Here is a 21,017-nt window from a genome sequence, read left to right as displayed (position 1 = left end):
CTTTGTCCTCAAATGGGAACTCACAGGATGTTTAATTATCAAGATCAGGCTGAATATGGAGAGATCACTCACCATTGATTCTGGGTATAAACAGCTTCCTTTGCAGAATAATTTATTTTTTAAGAACTTCCCCCCCCACCCCCACCCCGGCCCTACTCCAAATTAATTTCCATCCCAGCCACGAGCCTTGGTAGAAAATCTTGCTGTAATCATTTTAAGCTAAATATTCTGAGTAATCAATCAAAGCAGTGGAACCAATTTTGAAACTGTCACTTTTAATTTTTCCAATAAAAAAATTGAGCATTTCACTCACAGTGCTGTTGTGATTCAAGCTCTTAAAACCTTCGCTACACCGCATCGGCACTGCGGAGACATACTTGAAAAATCTGAAGAGCCCGCACAATTGCAGAGAAACTAAAACAGATTGATTTTTTAGCAGTGAGAAGAAACCTGTTTCTTCATATGCCTTTAGACCCATCTCACAAAACCACTTTTTCTTTCTTCCATACTTTCCTCCTCTACACAAATAGCTGAAGAGCATTAGCAATTTCATACACGCAAAGGGCTGGCACTAATTAAAAAGTTGACACATTATTGAGAGCTTAATGCATAAATGCATGGCTAACGAAGGCCCAAAGAGCAGATCTGCATGGTGCTGGGGTGGAGGAGAGGATTTCTCCAGCCTCTGGCGTGGGATGCCTGCGGACACAACAATGGAGAAGCTGACCTGCCAGAGGAGACAGGAATGGCCTCTGTATAAAAGCGGCTGGAGAAATCCATCCCGGAAAGTACAGGTCTATTAAATTTACTAGTGATTGTGCTTTGTGTTCAGGCTATGCGTGGGCTGCGTTTCTGCTCAGCAAGGAGCCATCAAATTAGAGGCTTTGCAAGTCATTCATCAAGCAAATGCTTTGGCTGTAGGAAAGTCAAAGGGAGTTTTGCCATCACCCGCGCCGGAGGCAGCGTGTTCCTGCCTCCCTGCAGAGCCTGTGCCAGCTATAGCCCATAAGCTGGCCTTCAGCCGTGTTTTTAAGAGGCTGATGGATGTGGATGAATTGTGCCCAGTCCTGACATGTAGGATCGGGAAAACAGCAAAAGCACCAACAGTGCCCTCAAGTTGGGCCCCTCCATCACGTAGGAAAGGATCCTTCCTACAAACTGATACCTAAACTCTCCAAATTCAGGACCAGATTCTAGTGTCACATTAATTTTCCACCGAGATAAGCTTGTTAGCACAGAAACCAACTGATGCGGGTGGGAGGGAGCTGGGAAAGGCCGCCAGCCTTGGCTGCAGTGCCCTGCCTCACCCTCCTGCCCGCGCCCAGCAGGACTGGCAGCTCTCCGCATCGCGCCCGCTCGCCGTTATCTCTGCTTGCAAGACCTCGTCAGCCTGCTGCGGCAAGGGTGTAACTAGCTGTGAGATGTCGGAGTGGCAGCAGAAGCTGATGGTGTCAATCAGCAGCCGCCTGTCTGCCTTCTACCAACACACCCCCGCCCTGAAGCTCCGGCTCGGTTATCTCGGTTTATTGTGTTTATCAAGGGCACAGATTGGATTTGAAAGTTTTGAAGATGCGGAGGGCCCTGTGGCATTTGAGGAAGGAGATGAAACCTAAGAAACAGAGAAGTTAATATGGTTTCAGTTTGCAACAGCGCTTGGAAATGCCACTGATGCTTTATTCATCTTTTCTCCCCCTGGAGGACAACAGTAATCTGCTTTTTCCTCTCTCTATGCTCAATTTCCTTTACTGAAAGTTAAAAGGGGCAGTGGCAAGTTAGTTTAATTTTGGAGACAGACCGGTTTTTTGTCTGTGCTTTTCATAATGCCTTTGGATTATTAAAATTCCTTTGAAACAGGATTTTTGAATTTATTTATTTTGAAGCACTCCAGTTTTCCCTTTCTATGCTGTTTCACTCCAACAATTTCTCTCTCCCAGGAAAACAGAAATGATTCCGGTCTAGCCATTTTTATTGCAACCCTGGGCCTTTTTCCATCAGGTCTCAGCTGCTGGGGCAGCACTGCCAATGCAGGGCAAGGGCAGAACTCAGCCCACAAGCAGGATGCAGCCACAGTCCCCAAAACAAGCAGAAACAAGACCAAAGCCAAACGTTTCAACATGATGATCAGTTGTATTTTCAGTCCATTAATACACATTCATTTAGCAGATACAAACAGTGGAAAGGAAAGCAATCGTTAGCAGAAACAAGGATACAAAACTCAATTCCAGCAGCCTTCACAGAAGGGATATTCAGTGTTCACAACTGCACCGTCAGAAGGTAGAGACACACGGAGGCCTGCACTCACACCTGAAGTGGAAGCTCTCCTTTTGTTGATCAGTTTAGCTATTTCGACACGATTTAAAAAAAAAAAAAACCAAACAAAACCAACCCAGCATTCCCAGAACTGTGACTTTCAACACTTCTTCTCATTTCCCAGGTGTCAGGAAAGAGGCAAGTTGGAATTATTTACATGGAGATTTTATGAAAACACACTGAAAGGTTAAAAATAGAAAAATCACAAATACTGGAAACTACAACAAGAGAGCAGGCAGGGAAATGAAAAAAAAAAAAAAAAACCCAAAACCAAACCACCAAAACCCCAAGAGGATCATTGCATTCAGTGGTTGATGTACAGTTTGTGGGTCTGTTCTGCTTTGATCTACCTTAATTTTGCACGCTTAACATGATTCACTGCCATGGCCTTACGCTCCTGGTTTAAACCTCGGTTCTGCAAAGCTCCCAGTTTCAGCAGGATCTCAGCTGTGCAGAAGGGATTGCTTGTTTGAAACAATTTGCAGAACAAGTGCCACAAAATGTGAGAGTGTATTCACAGCTTGTGGGCCACCCAAGAGATGCCAACCTCTACCCATATACCTGGTCTGGAGACCACTCGCTCTCTTCACCTTGGCCACCACTGCATCCTACAGCCAGAGTCCTTTCTGCCAGAAAAACCAGTGCAGCAGCTCTGCAGCTGATAGAGGTGTGTCAGTTAAGATCAGCGTGGATTTGGGTATTTACATTCGGCAGGAGAAGGAAATGGCATTAAAGGACCATTCAGACTTATTTCAGTGTTCCCACAAATGCAGCTTTGTCCACAGATTAACCACCCCCCCCCCCCCCCGACTGTCCTAACTACAAGTGCACAAAAGACTTGTTACACTGAAATAACAATACCAAACCACATCTGAGCTTGATTGTACATGGATGTTTCCTTGGACGGAGTAAAGGTATTGTAAATTATTAATGTCAGGGTCCCAGTTAGGCAAAAACAGCACTGAGGTCTCCCCCAGGGACAGCACCAGGATTGCAAAATCATGTTGTGAAACCTGATCAAAAAGGAAAAGAGTGTTTGGGGTTTAATCCAGCAAAAGTCACATCAAGTCAGGCAACAAACTGAGACCAAGAGACCAGAAACTGAGCCAAGCACTTTGCATCTGCCATTGAGCACTGGAGTAGTTCTCCTACAAAGTATTTTTTAGTAAAGTTCTTATATATAACATTTTAGCTCTCATTTTTTAAAACCATGCGTTAACTCTACAGTGAAACACTTATCCAGTTCAACATCTATACAACAAAATACATAATTTAAAATATCAAACTATTCAAAAGATACGGTAAAGAGTGTGAGTTCTCAAAGTGGCACGTGTTAAGGAATAAATTAAAGGGAAAAAAAAAAGCGTTCTACTCAGGTCGAACTACAAAATAGAAGTCTGAGCCTGGGAGAAGTTCTCATTTCCTATAGTACTAGCAAATAAATGCCACAAGAAACAGTTTGTGTTTCCAGGTTTGCTAGTGCCTGAATCCACATCACTTGTTACAGTATGGTGTATTTGTGAGCAATCCTCTCCAGTTTGAAGGTATTAAAAATAAACCCACGCTGGTATTACAGACTAAGAACTAGTGATTGTTTAGGTGCAGAAATTAATTCTCTCAAGGTGTTCAACCTCACAGGCTTCTTAATATAAGAAATAAACCTCCCGTTGACAGGACCCAAGGAGCCAGCTCCGAACAGCACATCCCGTGGGTGTGAACAACCATCCTGCCTTCACTGGGAATGGCTCCAGCCCCATCAGCTGCTTGGGGCGAGCAGTGCCACATCCATGGGGGGATTTGGTACCCCCAGGAGCCCCTGGGGATACAGGGCGCTCTGCACTGTGCTGAGGCTGCCCTGCACACCTTGCTTGCATTTAAACGTGACTAAATTCCTGGTATCAGGAATCTAGCACCAACACAGAGAAGGGATGTTCAGCGTGGCTTGTCTGTTCCCACCAAGACAAACCTCCTCCTGGACACAGAGCCAATGTGAGGCCTGTCTGCTACTTTAATAACGAAAGACCTTCTTAATTAGCACCTTCTTATACAGAATCAGTCAATGATATCTCTCCTCTGTGGCTCTGCTGTGTCGCTTGGGACCAGCAGCCATCACACAGTGAGCGGAGTGTTGCAGAACCTGGGTGGTTTTTTCCCAAAGCAGCCTGGCAGAGGGGGACTTAATAACACTGGGGTTATGAAGCCCCAAGAGTTAGCTACCTACTACCTAAAAGACAATATAAGCACAATCTAATGATTACAAGAATCTTTGCTAATATGAGGACGGGGACAATAAGAGCACTTAGAAGATGATGGGAGTCTTGCACTTCTTCAAGGTTCACGTGTATGGGTGGTGGGGTTGAATGCTTCAACTATGAATACAGATCTGTGTGACTTATAATGATTCTCTGACAGGCTGTAATTGTTTAAAGTTAGCAGCTTTGTTCAAACTAAACCAGCTAAAAATGTTATCAGGAGAGAAAAGCTCTGAACCCACATGGACATGAAATAACAAGACACCTTTGATCTTTCTTGGTTGCAAACGGTCAGGACACATATTTCTCTGGTGCTGCAGGGGGTGACCCTAGGTCAATTTTTTTAATGGAAAAAAAAAAAAATCAAGGGAACATACGTATCTGCTTACAACGTGCCAACTAAAAGCATCAACCCCCTGGACTGAAGATCATCACATAAAATGCTGCACATGCAATTCCAACAGGCTAACCAGACCACAGATGCACCGAGCGGAAAGGAGTGTAATTGGCAGTTGCATCTACAAAACACAAGCATAACACAGTGGAAACTGTAGGAAGGGGCTGAGACTCGGGCTGCCCTGGAGGAACGTCTGGGGTTGCTGCTTACTCGGGTGATGCAGCAGGTGCCTGCTGGTGCCTGTTTACAGGTCTGAAGACACAGAAGACAATCAGCTAAAATGTGGTGCCAGCTATATTTTGGGGATAGCTAGGCGACCAGTGTGATTCTTTTCCAGTTAAAAACAGGTGAGACTGTTGGAAGAGCCAGAAAAAGAAAAAATAAACTTGCTTGTGAACTGCAGTACCAGTTCACCTGGTCTTTTGAGTGAGAGTTGGGTGCTGGGTTAAACCCAGCTAGTGAAGGAACCCCTCTGGATACAGAGGCAGAAGAGCTCAGCTTCTCGCTTCTCCAGATCCAACTCTCTTCGGGCATTTCCAACAGACTGACCTCTTAGTGTTTGACACGGCACTGTGGGGGAACACCTCTCCCAGGACTGCCGTTGGAGCTGGACATGAAATCGGGAGACACAGCTCACTGCTGGACGGAGGATGGAGTGAAGACCCAGGACTGCACCCAGCACACGAGGTCCGGACCCAGGAGCAGTACTGTTTTGCCCAGGGATGCTGAACTGAACTGCTGCTTCGCTGCACAGCGAGATGCTTTGGAAACTGTCTTACAGAAAAGGAAAACAGGACTGGGCATCCTGAGTTTTACCTGTGTTTGGGAAGACAAGTCCTGCATGACTGAGCTCAAGATTGTGGCTGGTCTAATAGCCAAGCAGACCAGAGACAAGGCTTTGCTAACTGATCCCCTTCCCCCTCGCATTCATCCCATCTACAAAGCGACATGTCAGCTCAGTCTGAGCATGGTGTCAGCTCTAGTTTAATGGTCTTTCCCCTCTTTTAAATAAAGAGCTAAGAGATGGAAAGGAAGGTCTACCTATATACTGCAATAGAAATGCATGAACCAAGGACCAAGAGCACAGGGTTTACTTCAGCCCATGCTGGCTTTTGAGTTGTCCCATCATGCGCAGTGCCTTGCTTTCCTTGAGCTCTGGAGATCTACGGCTTGAGTTTAAACTTTGATCCTCTCCTGGAGAAAGTCTTCATGCGCAGTTTGAACAAACTGACATACTGCGTTTCTGTAAAGCCCAGCAAACTCCAGTGATTTCCAGCACCTCCAGTTCCCTTGGGGCTTCCCTTTGCCAAGACCTAGGCTGCACAAGGACTGCTGATTGATTGCTCTAGCTGTGGTAAAAACAGTTGGGCTTTTTTTCCCCCCAGACAGGAGAAGAGACCAAAATACTGATTCTGATACGAGATTGTTAGTCCATTTCCATTTAAGAAATGAAACACCTATGCTTGGCAAACTGTAGGACAGCCCAGAGGCAGCACCAAGCAGCGTCCTGACAGCGACTCCCCATGACGTGCTCTGACAGCGTACAGAGGGGTGAGATGGGGGACTCCAGCGAGCCAAGGTGCAGATACCTGAAAGCCTTAGAAGCACACGCAGGCCACGACTCCTGCACAGCCACAGCAGGATCACAGTACGTACGCAACCACAATATACAGCTGGCAGTAGTAACAACATTGACTGGGATTGGTTTCCTGTCCTAGGAAGTGGCCTGCATCCCTTAAGTGCTCAGAACATGTCTTAAGAAGTAACTCCTTCAGAGGTTAAACTTCTCATTTGCCATTATTTCAAAGTCTTTCTGATCCTCTCCTTTGCTAGTGTCAATTTGCTTCAAGTTCCTCCACCAAAATCCTTAAGAAAGGCACATCAGGTTGGTGGAGATCTTTTTCGCCTCTCTTAGCAATAAAAAGCTTTCAAAAATCTCATATTGTTCATCAACTTCTCTCTAGAGAACCAGATTTTAAAACGTAAAGCAGTCTGCATCTTCTTAAGTCCAAACCTCCATGGGTACCATGGACTCCTTTGTTCCGACAGAGGGAAGCAAGTACTCTTCCTCCAGAAAGCGAAAGGGGAATTGTACTAAAAACCCACGAATCTTTTTTAATTCCTCTGCTGCTTTCACAGGATCATCATTCGCTAATTTGGGCTTGTTGATGAAATCACGCAGCTGGGTTAAATTATTCACCTGGTCACTGGGAAGGCATCGAAAAACCTGATCAAAATAGAAAGAAGAAGTGGCAGTTCAGTGCGGGGGAAATACTGCAATGCAGAGTTCCCAAGAAAGACCAAAACATCTGATACAAATTCCCTGGGATGGGAGTTAATTAACAGTCCTGGAGAACCAGGAGAGAAAAGGTACGTGCGTATCTGTGATACGAAGGAGGCAGAGGGGAAGCTCCAGGGCTTTTTCTGATCACTGCGAAAGCTCATTAAAACCCAGAAGTAAAATTTGCTTCTACTCCAGTTATGCTATGGCCAACTATAAGTAGTATGTACATCGTGGCCATTCACTGGAGCTACAGATGATACAAATAAAAGGAGAAATCAGAACTGCTACCTTCTTGAGCTGCCAACACACTTTGAGGATGCAAAAACTCCAGTTTCTTGTCCACAGCTCTTGCATCTGACACTACTTGTTCCTTCAAAGCCTCTCCGAAGGTCCATCCCCAGGAGCAGGACCTGCTGCCCTCGCCCTCCCCGTGCTGCTTCTCCCATTGGCATCTGCTGCTGCCACGCGTGAACAAGGGAGGGGGAAGGCGCCGCGTTCCTCACCTTGTCGAAGATGGTGGCATTGCGAGCTGCCGTGGAAATCCACACCTCCTTGAAGAATTTGTCGCAGACGGGATCCTGGTGTTCTGGATTGAGATCAGAGCCGCCCAGGACAACCCTGAGAAGACAAAGGGATTGATGTTCCTGGAGGCTGAAGCACTGGGAGCTCCCTTTCTTGAGAAATGCCAAGGGAAGAAAAGGTTTCCTTGAGACTTGCTAAACCCTGTGTGCTCCCAGCGCCCTCCTGCTCCTGTCCCCTGCAATAGTCTGCCAGCCATAACACTGCTCAATTTTCTCTCTTTTTTTTTTTTTTTTTCCTGTGCAATAACTGTCCAGATGGGAAACAGGGGGGGAGAAAAAGGCCTTAAATTAAAAATGGCTGTGTTGTGGACCAGATGGCTGCTCTGAGTGAAGAAACTTCCATTAACAAGAGACACCACCACCCAAAATTGAGAGAGTGTGAAAACAGGATCTGGAGGCAAAATATCACTGTCTTGTTTATGAGCTCTGGTAGTGAAACCCTGAAGCAAAACAATTTGTAAGTCAAGCTGCCAAGCTGAGGACAGGAGCAGCGTGAGAAAGGGTAATGCCAGTGAAACAGCAGCAAAACTCTGAGCTAATTCCAGGCCAGGCAACGCTAAACGTGAGCAGGCAGCAGCAGCCCCGTTGGTTTGAAAGGCTGCGGGCAGGCGTAAGCCTGAGCAAGCCCTGCCTGCATCCTCCTCGCTGCCTGCGCTCGCCAGCCCTGTGTGTCCCACCTGAAGCACCGCAGACGGAGGGACTGGGCAAACTTCCCGGCGCTGTAGTCCTCCCCGTCCATCATGGAGGGGACGGTCTCGGTGTCCTGCACGATGATGGCCATCTCGCTGTCCCGCTTCCCCAGCATGCTGCGGTCGTTGATGTTGGCAGAGCCTGGCGAGGAGGAGAATGAAGCACCGGTAACGCATCGCCTGCCGCCTGAGATGCTCCTGCACGCACTCCATCACCACCCACTCCCGCCCCCCCGCGTCCCTCATCTCCATGGGGACCATCTACCGCTTCGCTAGGTAAAACCCTGACCAGAGGGTTTCCTTACGGAAACACAGACCCTGAGAGCCAGGATTTGGGAGAGGGAGAAAAAAAAAACCAAACCAAACAACCCTACTTTTGGCAGGCTTCAAAAGCTCCAGGCTTGGAAGAAGGTTAAATCATAGCCAAGCCCAGGCCAACGTTTTCAGAAGTTTACTCTCTCCATAACTTCCCAGATGTTTTTGCTGAAGGATGCTACAGCTTCCAAAGGTCTTAACTGCATTTGGTTTGGATACCAAGTTACCTGACGCAGGATGGGCTCCACGGGTAAACCCTGCTCTTATCTTTAGTAGTACAAAGAGGGGAAGCTTTTCATTTTCATTTGAAAGGTGGGGGTTTTTGGGAAGGGGATCTAGGAAGAAGGATGTCATTTCCTCACTGTGGGTAACCGACACCCAGACCCTCCCGTCCTGCCAGGACCACACTTTTGTGTCCACAGACACAAGAGCTGAGGCACTGTCCCTGCTAACGCAGCAAGGCAGCAGCAGACCCAGCACTCCGGGGAACCTCCTGATCACGGGAGATGCTTCTTCTCTACTCCTTGCCCTGTGCTTGCTGCAGCACTACTGCAGGCTGCATAAAACCCAAACCCCAGAAAGAAGAGGGTTGCTTTCCAGAGGGGGACAGGGGGGACACCTTCCTGGGCAGTGGGACCCACAGGTGTCCTGTGCACAGCTCCCCGTTCACACCCAGTAAAGCTGCTGGGGAGCAGCAGATGTCTCCCCCTGTGGTGTTTCTACTGCATGGCTCTGGCTGTGCCTTTCAGGGGGCCAGGGTCCCTCTCCAAAATGCACCATCCTGCTCATGTAAGGGTTTGGGCTCATGTGGTGGCTCCAGCCCTGACTCTGCATGGTGGTGGGAGCTCCCCAGCCCTGATGTGCCATGCAGGGGCTGAGACCAGCTGAGGAATTATTCCCCAAACAGGTTTCTCTGTCCCACACAGCTATCAGAAAGCAAGGGATGGGGGACACCATGGCGCTTTTTGGTTCCAAGGGAACAGCAAGACACAGCCAGCAATAGGAGTCATCGGGTCATTGATGACTCGGAAGTGACTAAACAACAACAAAAATCTCCAGACACAGCTCCCAGCTCCAAAAGAGACCCCCAGGCTCTGGGTAACCAGTCAGCCTTCCCTGTGGCTGAATTAACTCCCGGGGAACTAACACCTCCAGAGGAAAAAAGAGCCAACCCCCTCTCCATCTTTTCACCTCCCTTTCCCTCACAGTGACTTCACTGGCATTTTGTTTCCATGCACTGTCTCTTTCCTGGGTGAAAAAGGGATGACACTGGCTCCCCATCACCTCACCAGCCAGCACGGATGCACATGCTGTATAAAAATCCGTCCTCAGGCTCAGAGGTACAGAAAACAGAAATTTAGAGCTGTCTTAGGCCCCCAGACCACCACAGTTGCAACAATTACAGCTCCTGCTGTAATATTCAAACCACCTCTGGGCTCCTCTGATACTGGAGACAGGATCTGACCCCTGAGAAGGTAACAGAGAGGCAAACCTAACCACAGGTCGTTCCAGACTACAGGCTGAAGTGCTGCTTTGAAGGAGGGGAGTATTTTGAGTCTTGCAAAATCCAGTATTAAGTTATTCTTTGGCAAAACTTTCCTTGCTAATATAACAGATCAAAAAGGGTTTCTTTAAAGAAACAGGCTAAAATTCTGCTTTTCTGCTGCAATGTAGAACTCTGAGCCTCAGTTCTCTTGTCTTTGCTTTGTGATCTCATAATAAATATGGTAAGAGAAACAGAAGAAATAATATCTATTACTTGTTATAACATATTTCCCCTTTCTTAGGAAATGGGGCTGATAAATGACACATGTTGTCCAAACCTTCCAAATTTTACAGCACATTCTGTTCTTTAAGGAACAGATGACAAGTCTCACAAGTCTTCCTGCTAGAGCAGAGTTTGATACAAGACAGATGGACAATATTCCCTGCACTGGGATTCTTTTCACTGTTACACAGAGATTTAAAACCATTTTAGGAAAACAAATTAAATGACAGCCCTTCAAATCCTTTCCTCCCTCCTACCTACCCTCTTGATGAATTTATGAGTTTGGTTTTTTGTGGGTTTTTTTTTTGTTTGTTTGTTTGTTTTTGTTGTTTTTATTTAACAGCAAAATATTTCACAAGAAAGAAATCACAACATAGAAAAGCACACAGCACCACAGCCTGCACTGAGTACAGGGCAGAGAAGCAAAGGGATTAATCCAGATAGAATCGAGTGGTCCAAACCCCTCCCGCAAGCCCCCTGCTCACCGATTATAACTGTGTTGTCATCAGCAATCAGCAGCTTGCTGTGAACGTAGATGAGCTCTGTGACTAGTTTTCCTTCTAACTCTGCATATGTTCGAAGTCCACAGAATGATATGTAGTTTATCCACTTATCTCCAACTGAAAATTATAAGAGAACAAAACTGTTAAGATGAGGGAGGTGGAAACGAGAAGAAAGAGCAAAGACCCTCTTTATATAAAGACCCATATGAATAACAGTTCACTTTGGACTTTTAAAACAAGTGATAAACAAACAGACAATGGAAATAAGTTTCTTTAAAAATAGACTTTAAAAGCTGCCTGTGCACTCTTTGTGCTGCTCTGATCCACTGCCTCGCATGGATACCTCCACGTTGGTGAGAAATGATCCCAGTCTCCCTTGTGCAGCATGCAAGTGCTCATAATTGATCTGAACATCTTAAAATAACTGGACTATGCGACCGCTCTTCTGCAGATCCTGCAGAGAGGAGGCTGGAAGCAGGTGTTTTGTCCATACACAGTATGGAAAATATGTCCTAATGTGCTTGTGTGCAGTTCAGATTTAAACAAAGATCTAGAATGAATGAGGCATTATGTACGCCCCCAGTATTTGTGAAACGTGGGTTTTCATAGTGCTCTGATTCCCAGCGGAGCAAATTCAAGCAGGCATCCTCATGGCAAGGAAGCAGCTCAGAAACAGTGTCCTGCTTAGGCAGGTTTTTCCTCTCCGCATTCGACCGCTGCCAGAAACAAACCCAGGGTGGGATTCACAGGGGAGGCTGAGGGCTCATCGCTCCCAGAAGCGTGACCCTGCTCGGGACATTTTCCAAATAACACAATCCCGAGCAGCTGCAACCACGCCGTGCTCCTCCCTGGGGTCCTCCCCTCCTCTGGATCAGGGCTGCGTCCAAGCGTGAAGTCTGACAACCGGCCACGGCTCGCGTGACCCGACAGACCTTGCCACGGGATGACAGCAGAGGAGGAGGTCTCTCACCAACCCACAGCACACGCTACCGAGAGATGCCCCAGCCCGGGCCTGAACCCCTCCGCCACAGCAAGCCCACGTTAATGACAAGCTGGAGAATCTGGTTTATGTATTATAGTATCCATCAAACAGCAGCACCCCGAGAGCAAGCAACACAGGGGAACTGGAATAAAGCTCTTACCCTCTGTCTTCAGCTGGCCCAGGATTGAGTTTTCTCCACGGCACATGGTCCTGGAAAGAAGGTAGGCAGCCGTCAGCACCACCGCCACTCGAGGCAACGGCATATGCTGAAGCAAAACCGGGCGAGGTAAATTGCAAACACAGATGCCTTTTAAATACCCCATGCAAGCAGAAGAAAACACAGTGCTTCCAGAGCACATATTTTTCCCAAACAACTGGTGATATAGCAAGGACTGCTCATTTCCCAAAGGAGCTCGTACCATCCACCTAGGAGTGGAGGGAGCGTTTTTGCCTTCTAGAGACCACCACAATGATGATAAACATGTTAAAAACAGGGCTGCTACCGTCTGTGCCACAGGTCTCAATGTGAAATCGCATCAAGAAAAAAAAGTCAACACGTGCAGAACACCAGGTCAGGAGTTTGTGTGATTATGGCTGGACTGGAAAAGCCACAGCCGGCGTCTCATTCAAAAAAGCCCCAGCCCATGGGCAATTACTCAAGACCTATGGCTGCCCCTGCAGAATAAAGCTCAGGCAGAAGGGCCTGGTTAGGGACACATTCTACTTGCCTTCTGTTCGTGTCTCCTGCCCTGCTTGTCCTTCTGGAAGTGCAGTAGGACACCCCTACCAGCAGACAGGGAGATTTCACTCTGGAGGTAGCAGTAGTCCCCGCAGACTGACTGCACCTTGGCCATACCGTAAGACAGCAACTTTGCACTAAAACCATCTTGCCTTGGGCCATTTTGCCTCCCTCCACATCCCGTTCAAAGCTCAGGGCTCCCAGCACCCCCAAAAACATCCATCCCAGAGCAGGGGAATCACACTGGGAAGGATGTCATTGCCTTCACAGGGCCGATGGGCAGAGCCAGGTGAAATATTGGCCAAAAAGGCAGATTTGGAGGCAAATCCCAGCTAACAAACCCGCAGGGCTGCACGCTGCCTCCCGGGCGCAGCAGTGATGGGGACGCTGCCAGGAGGAACCACAGTAAAAACCACAGTAAGTGCCTAAATGGGACCGTGACTGTCCAGCGGGAGGGTGAGTCCTGATTTGACGAGCTAGAAGGAAAGAGAATGCACTTGGCAGCGTTACACTGCATGCAGGGAGTGGCTCACGAGCCAGGAATCGGGGGGGTCTGTCTAAGGGATGGGGGGACCCACCATGGCAGGGCAGAGTGCTCACCACAGGGGCTCACCTGCCGCACTCCCCGCTTGTCAAGCATCATCTCACCTCCTGCTGCACATCCTGAGCCTCAAGTACTAATTGAAAGCTCCCCAAACAGTTTTCTTCTCCTTTTCCAAAGGAGGTGATGGCAGCCGGAGCCTTGGGCAGCACCGGCAGCAGGTGGAGGTGAGCGAGGAGGTCTCTGAGAGCCCTGCCTGTGGTACCTGTAGTTGAAGTGCATTATGGCCTGCAGCGCGTTCCCCCCGCCGGTCGAAATGTCTCCTTCAAATCCAGGCAGCAGTGGGATCACCACGTATACTCGGAAGCGCTTGTTTTCTCTGAAATGATAGTTTGGGGGAATATTAGCCTGCAAATGTTACAGCTTCACACAAGGTGAAGTCTCCACAGTTTCACTTCCCCTGTCCTGACCAACTTGGTTTCCATCCAAGGCTACTACACAAATTTTAAGGGAGAAAAGTGTGAAGTGCATTCCCAGTTTCAGGTCTTCACCACCTGTCATCAGTACTTCAGTAAGCACTCAGACCTTCAGGAGGAGAAGGAATAATTTACTCTCAGCCGACGACAAAAGAAGCTAAAGGAAAAGAAACACATTTTCACTGAAGTTCAAGGGCAAGCTGATTATTTTACAGATTGTGTCTGCCACTGTAGAAGTTTGTTCGAGCACCCAGTAGCCCAGTCACACTGATACTGGTGCAGACTGGTGTGTATGCCTGGCAGAGCACAGCAAAGACTACAGAGCTATCACAGGCAGAAACCCAAACTCTAACCTGATGTTCCCACTACATACTTGTTTTTAGGAGTCAAAAACATGACAAAAGGTGGAAAAAGCTCACGGCACAAGTCAAACATTGATCATTCAAGGAAGGCAAGTATTTCACTGATACATCACAACCCACGGAAACTCAGTTCCAGAGTTGCCCCAAACTAAACTGCACCCTAACCGTGATCCAATTCAGGACAAAAGCTGCTATTGCGACATTGCCTGGGGCTTTTCTTAAAGCCCACCTTTGGGTTTTCTTTGCTGACACAAGTCAGATGCATGTGCTCTGCCAGTGCCTTCCAGGCACCCCTGGGTGTTGGCAATCCCTTGCCCTGCATCCCGGAGGAAGAGGAGGATGCTCCATTCAAGGGTGCTGCCACTAGATGGCAAACGCAGTTTAATCAGGACTAAACCATTTCAGGAGCAGTCTGAAAATGAGTCAGTCTGCAGTTTTTGTAAAAGTATTCCTTCCTCGGGCAAGTCGTGCCTGTGAATTTAAGGGCAGAGGAATCATGAAACACTGGGGTCTCGTCTGAGCTGGAAGGGAGACAGTGAGGATCTGCATTTCTTTGTTTTCAACCAGTGCTTCCTTATACCTGTGCTATGCACTGCAAACCAGCTTCAGTTTGTCAGGAGACCTCAGAAACAGTTAATGAGGTCTTACCCATACACCGAAACAAGCCTGTTTGTATCATGAAAAGGATCTACTAACAAAAGCAGCTTGTTTGTCTAAGCCCAGTGCTTATTAAACTCGTTAGAGAGCCACCCATGAAAAAAGAGGGGAAACCAAGAAAAGAACATTATTAATTACAACAGTAGAAAATATTTAGTCTCGAAGAGTGAGAAGAGTACAAGCCTAACTAAAGACCTTCATTTACAATTAAACATCTGTCACCTACACTGTTTTCCTGGGGCAGTTTGGAATATAAGCATTATCATACAAACCATTTAGGTCTGAATTTACTTTTAATCTTACGCAATGCCAAGCACTCTGAAGCGTGGAGAATTTGCATCTTATTTTCAGTTAGGAATCACTGACATTAAGCTGGCACAATACTGGCATAAAACTGGAGTAACACAAAAGCGAGCATCACTTCTGAAAATGGGTCACTGAAGAATTTGTGCGACTCGCCCTTTGTGCTAGACTTTTTGATATCAGGACATAATGACACCCGTTACATAAACTTTATATAACAGAAAAATCTTAGCGGATTAGCTGGAGAATTTGTTGCTACCTCAGTAGCATTGCTAAAAGCAGGCAACTGATGCAAAGGGCCTGTGGCAATCAGTTCCCAAAGGCAGGAAAGGCAACCCAGAGCAGTTTCCCAAGGGGACACAGCACAGAGGTGCCACATCTGGCCACCCGTGAGCCTTGATGTTGTAATGCAAACACCAGCAACGCCGGTTCCAACAGCACTGGCACCACTTTTCATTTACCCCAGATGAGAAAATTCACCCCATCTTTTCATCCTTAGCTCACTACAATTATTTGTGCTGTGCACTGCAGCTCACAGATGACCAGCAACTCCACCCTGTTACTCTGCCCTGTTGTTAATGGTGTAGCAGATAACAACCATGCTCTCCCAGTTTGAACAGTGCTCCTCTTTCCACAGTGCCTCTGAACAAACCCTGTCTCACATCAGTTCCTGCAGCCTTGCAGACACTGCTCGTACCCCAGTGTCTGTCTCAGGTCGGTTGCCCTCACCAAAGGGGGAATTTCCAAGCTCAGGTGTTAAAGAGAAAAATTTCTATGACTCCAGCAAGAGCACCTCTAGGAAAGCAGCCGCTACATAGCTCTTGACAACTACAATATGGAAAAAATAATAATTTCAAGAAACTTCTCCAGGCATGGCAAAAAAGCACATGAGGGATGAAAGGAAGAAGTTTAGCAAGTTTTCTGTATATCAGCCAGCAAGACCAGGATACAGTTTTAGAATATGACATATACATATCTTAAAGAAAGACTCCAGAGGAGCAACCTAAGGCAAGGCTGTCCAGAATCAAAGCAAAGACAAGCCACGATCTGTGGTATTGTTAACATGAGGTTAGGTGTGCTGAAGTAGGAATGTCTAAAACATGGTTAGGTTTGATCCATTCAGGAACAAATGATGGTCCCCTTGCAATGGCTGGAGGTTGTAAATACCCTCCAGCGCTTACCAGAAAATGTTGTTCAAACAATAGCTGAACCCTGCAGTCAAATCCTTGAAACATGTTTGCTTGACCTATTTGAAGCCAATCCTCTCTATAGATAATTTAAATAAACCACAAATCCTAGTTCAACCTTCTCACACATTAATTTGCCTTACCACACAGTTCAAGACTGGTTGGCTATGGAGCGAAGGTGTCACTGAACCGGAGTGTAAAAACTTGCTTTTAAACAAGTTCCACAGTTAAAAACGCATTTGCATCAAGGTAAGTCCAGAAAATCACTTTCTGGGTGTAAAGAAACCACTAAAGAGTCTCATTGCTGCAAACACAAGCAGATGTTTGACCACATCGGTTCTGCGTCAGAAAAGCTATTGTACAGCTGTGTCCATTAAGATATTATTTCACACCACACCATATCAATGCACCTGGAAGACTTTCATTGCCTTGTTAAGAACAGGTTACCTGTGAGCTTTAAGAATCCTCTGAGCAATTGCATCGCCGATCTTGTTCCAGACAACTTTGTCATCAGCACAGCTAATAAAAAACTGGTTCTGCAGGAAAAGCAAAGCTACTGTCAGACACCGTCAGCAAGGAACAAAAAAACATTTGCATGCTTTCTTTCAGACCAAGAGCAACTAAAGACAGCTGGGTTTGTGTGCCATTTGAGATGATGCTTTTTTAATTATTATTATTGATGTGTGTGTCTGTGCTTGCTTAGGGAATTAATTATTAATCACACTCCTTAGAATGTTCACATAAAGAACGTCCTAACAAGTGGCTAAAAAAAAAAAGTTAAAAAAAAAAAAAAAGGAGAACAAGCATCTCCATTCAGCCAGGGCTGAGAGTTTCTCCGACACAGGAGATTCCTGCAGCTCCAGGCTGTAGAGATGCAAGACCAGGCCTGTAAGATGGAGGGTTTGGGCATGCACAGGGAATGCTGCAAAGCCACAGAGGGGACAGGAAAACTATTGCACAGGTCCTGGAAACTGCTGGCAATTTTGCAAAGATGCTCATAAACGAGAGGTCTACTTTTGTGGTCAGAAGCCTGTGAGCCCTTGGCAACAGCCCCAAAACTTCAGAGCAGATTCTGTATTAATTTCCATATGATGATCCTTTTGGGTCCCTTCCAACTTGACATATTCTATGGTACGTAACTAAATTCATAAAAAATTAAGACCAAACCTCAAGAGGAAGAACTGCCCTGATGGCTGCGAGCCATGCCCAGAGCACCAGGACGCTCCTGCTTTCCCTCACTGCCACTCACTTCTATATATATGTAGTGCTTGCTGTTTTCTATCACGCTGACGTAGGCATTGTGGATGGACTCCTCGTGGTATTTAATGCCCGCGGACCAGTCAGCAGCAGAACGGATCACCTGGAAAGCAAGAGATGAACACCTTGAGCTCTCTCCCAGCCACGACGGCACAGCATTGTAACTGAATTATTTAAGAGGTAACACTCTTCCCTGGCACCGTTTGCCTACCAGGATTTCACTACGTAAGGTAATCTGTGCAACACTCACCATTTATACTACATTTGTAACAAGGAGAAAGGATGCTCAAAAATAGTAGTAATGTTTAATAATGTTTTGATTAAAAAATGTAAGTGCCTTGTCCCATTACTGGCCTCTCCCACCTGAGCAGTTTTAGATGCGACAGAAGCATCACAGAAGTTCTGTTCCCGCTTAAGGTCTTATGATAAACTGCTTTTAAAACAATCTCACTTTCCAAGCTTTAGGGGTGCACATCCAATCAGTGATCTCCTCTCTAACAATATTTAAAGCTGGTCTCCAGCCAAGGCAATGTGTTTTTCCCACAAACAGGTGGTACATGATTATACAGTCAGTCTGATAATGCAGGCCATGTCTTTGTACTGAGCACTTGAGGTCATTTACTTCTGTCAATTTCTTGCATAAGCCATCTGATTTGTGATGATACAACTTTTAAAATTCATAGCAGTTCCGCTGCCCACAATTATTTAATCATTTTTACTGGAAATCCACATTTAAAGTAGATACTGCCATCCCCGGGGCATGTTCTTCCCCTGTCTCCTGCAGCTCTTGTGCAAGAAAGCCAAACCACTACAAGAAACAACCTTTGTTCATGCTCTCGGCCAAGCTGAGCAAGCTCCACAGCAGAGAGCTTCCCAGCCCGGACAGCCAGAGATGCTGCCACATCTCCCACTCTGCTTTGAGTCAAGAAGCAACCACACTATGCCCTAAGTGACATTTTCCTAGATGGAAATGCAGTTTTTAATTAAGTGTTGGTGGGGTATGTGCTCAGGGGAAATAATTACTCATGATTAGCCTCTGTCTTTAAACATTGTCAAGACAAAAAAACATTGAAACAATAGCCTTAAAATATCTCAATACAGCCATTTATACCAGCACTCAGGGTCAGTCACACACAGGACAAGATCTAAATTCTGAGGATCTGTGAACTCTGTGTGTCACTATGTGAAAAAACCCTGATCTCTTTCGGGGCTCAACAATTTTCCCTGGAAATCCCTCCCATAGATTTATTCAAATCCTCCTTGTTCAGCTTCTGCTTTGCTCCATGTCACTCTCCCTGTCCCTCCTGACTCTGAACTTTGCTGTCACATTGTCACCACCATCCACCATCAAAGCAGGCTGCTGGCCATGGCATAGGTGAGGACTTTTGAGGGCTAATTAGCAGTAGTATACCAATAGAGAAGGATTTGGCCCTTTGGTCCAGATGCTGCATGCCTGAACCAAACCAATCCTGTCATCTCCAGAGTATCTCTGGAGATGGCACTGAAGGGAGTTGCTCTTAAGTAGCACACAACTCCTGAGCTAATTCCTTCCCCTGGACAGAAGCAGCCCTCACCCACAGGTCACCAAAAAAGAGATCTTGCAACTCTCCTACCTGTCTGCTCGCTCGGCCAACAGGAGCGAGCGCTCTGCAGCCTCCCAGAGTGAATACTGGGGTCACAGATGCTTGATGGAGGGAGCCAGCCTGATCACAGGGGCCGTCACAGACTTCACTGGTCCCACACAGTCACCCTTTGCTTGCACAAACCTCCGCGAGGCGATGCTGTTCATGCCCGTGGGGTTGTAACCTCCCATTTGGTTTGCAAAGCCAACGCAGGTGCTCCCACACAGCCCAGGCTGGGCACTGCTGAAACCCCACAGAGCACCACGGCTGATAGAGCTCTTGAACAAAATTCCACCATTTGCATTAACAAGGACAGAAAAAAAAGGTTTTCTGGGTAGAAATCACACTAATTCTTCCATACACACATCTCAGGCTGCAGCCTGGGCAGGAGCTCAAAACCCTTCTACCTTCACTGGCAGAGCCGGTGGCCACGCTGCCCCTTCCCTGCCTTTTGTCCTGTTTCAGTGGAAACCTGGGCCCACAAAGCATGTCCCTGTGGGCTGGGGACCTCCAGCAAAGACAATCTGGAATTGCACTTCAGAAAGCCACAGACTGTAGCTTCCTAGTGCACAAAGTACTGATATTTAATCCTTTTTGTTTTTTTCACTAGTTAACTTTGTCCACGCTCTAAAGAGCCGCTTCTCTTTCCAAGATAGGCTGCTGAGCCCTGTACTAAACAAAGTAACTTCCACACTCTCATTTACAGCAGCAATAGCTGAAAATGCTGGGGATGAGGAATAAATATCCTTTTCTAAATCAGGAGCTTGACAGCACCAAAGCCCCTCACTTTGAAAAACAACTTTACTGCCAGGAGATGAGTTTATTCCAGACCAGGATGCTGCCTGATGGAACAGAGCCATCACTCAGGACCATCCCTTTCCAGCACATCATCCACCTGCCCTCCTCTTCACCACTCTGCACATCAGCCCCGCAGCTCCCTCCGCACACCAGGCTGCCCGCTGTTACAGTCCTGTCATCCCCCTGCCCTCGCCCCACAACAACAGGTCATGGCTCATCCTAAAAAGCTGGTTCAGTATCACCCGAAGAGCTTACGTCAGGTACAACGTCAAATCCACGTCTGGAAGGAAGAAGAGGTGTCAGAAGATGCTGGCTGGAGCAGCAGAATGGGTGCAAGGTGTTCTAGCTTGGACCTCCCCAAAATGAAGTTGTTTTTAACCCGGTTCACTTGAGGGGCCAGCACCAATCATGGTGCAGCTCCGCAGTCATGGTGACAGGCGAGGAGGTGGCAGGACAAGGCCACCAACACTGGCAGCTCTGCAGCCACCAACGGCAGCATCGCATGGATGGGGCACACGCCCGGAGGAAATGGAGCTGAGGCACTCAAAAGACAAATACACACCTTGAAGTTTCCTACACAGGCCTTCCCTCTTCACTGGTGTTTCATCTCACACTTCTGGACATCTCTCCTTTCCTATCAAGGTATTTAAAGTAAGCTGGTTCAAACCCAACCTATTTTCCAAGGGAAAAAAGGCCACATGATGTCCAGCACAGCTCATACCAACCAGAGCTGGTGTCTCCATGCTCCTTCCTCTCCTCTCCCTCAAGGCTCTCAATAGCAGCACTCAGTGCTGTGCCAGACTTGTCATCCTTTTAACTTCTTTAACCGATACAACAGTAATAAATTTGATGTTTGTTATGGGCTAGTGCATAAACCCTGAACAATGCAAGCTCTCATGCAGACTTCAAAGAGGTAAAGGCATTAGCCATTGCCAGAGCATTAAATTTTCATTGCATTTACATCAGAAACTGGATATTGCCTCACCACGTCAAA

The 21,017-nt window shown here is 46.9% G+C and overlaps 1 protein-coding gene across 2 annotated transcripts in view; it reads right to left on the bottom strand.

Moving 5' to 3' along the window:
• Window positions 1–2,107: 2,107 nt before the first annotated feature.
• The window catches only part of PLD1 (phospholipase D1), a 67,143-nt gene continuing 48,233 nt past the window's right edge, over window positions 2,108–21,017 (bottom strand). For both annotated transcript variants that reach the window (XM_074911678.1, XM_074911679.1), the window contains 8 exons: window positions 17,596–17,706; window positions 16,794–16,882; window positions 13,627–13,740; window positions 12,242–12,291; window positions 11,082–11,216; window positions 8,502–8,655; window positions 7,747–7,861; window positions 2,108–7,186 (listed from right to left, as the gene is read on the bottom strand). In XM_074911678.1, the coding sequence (XP_074767779.1) occupies window positions 6,962–7,186; window positions 7,747–7,861; window positions 8,502–8,655; window positions 11,082–11,216; window positions 12,242–12,291; window positions 13,627–13,740; window positions 16,794–16,882; window positions 17,596–17,706 (993 nt within the window). In that variant the 3' untranslated portion in view covers window positions 2,108–6,961. The remainder of the gene's footprint in view (window positions 7,187–7,746; window positions 7,862–8,501; window positions 8,656–11,081; window positions 11,217–12,241; window positions 12,292–13,626; window positions 13,741–16,793; window positions 16,883–17,595; window positions 17,707–21,017) is intronic.

The sequence above is a fragment of the Athene noctua genome, chromosome 8, assembly GCF_965140245.1.
Source record: "Athene noctua chromosome 8, bAthNoc1.hap1.1, whole genome shotgun sequence".
Taxonomy (NCBI): domain Eukaryota; kingdom Metazoa; phylum Chordata; class Aves; order Strigiformes; family Strigidae; genus Athene; species Athene noctua.
The sequence above is the reverse complement of the archived record's forward strand: the minus strand, read 5'-3'. Positions and strand labels throughout refer to the sequence as shown.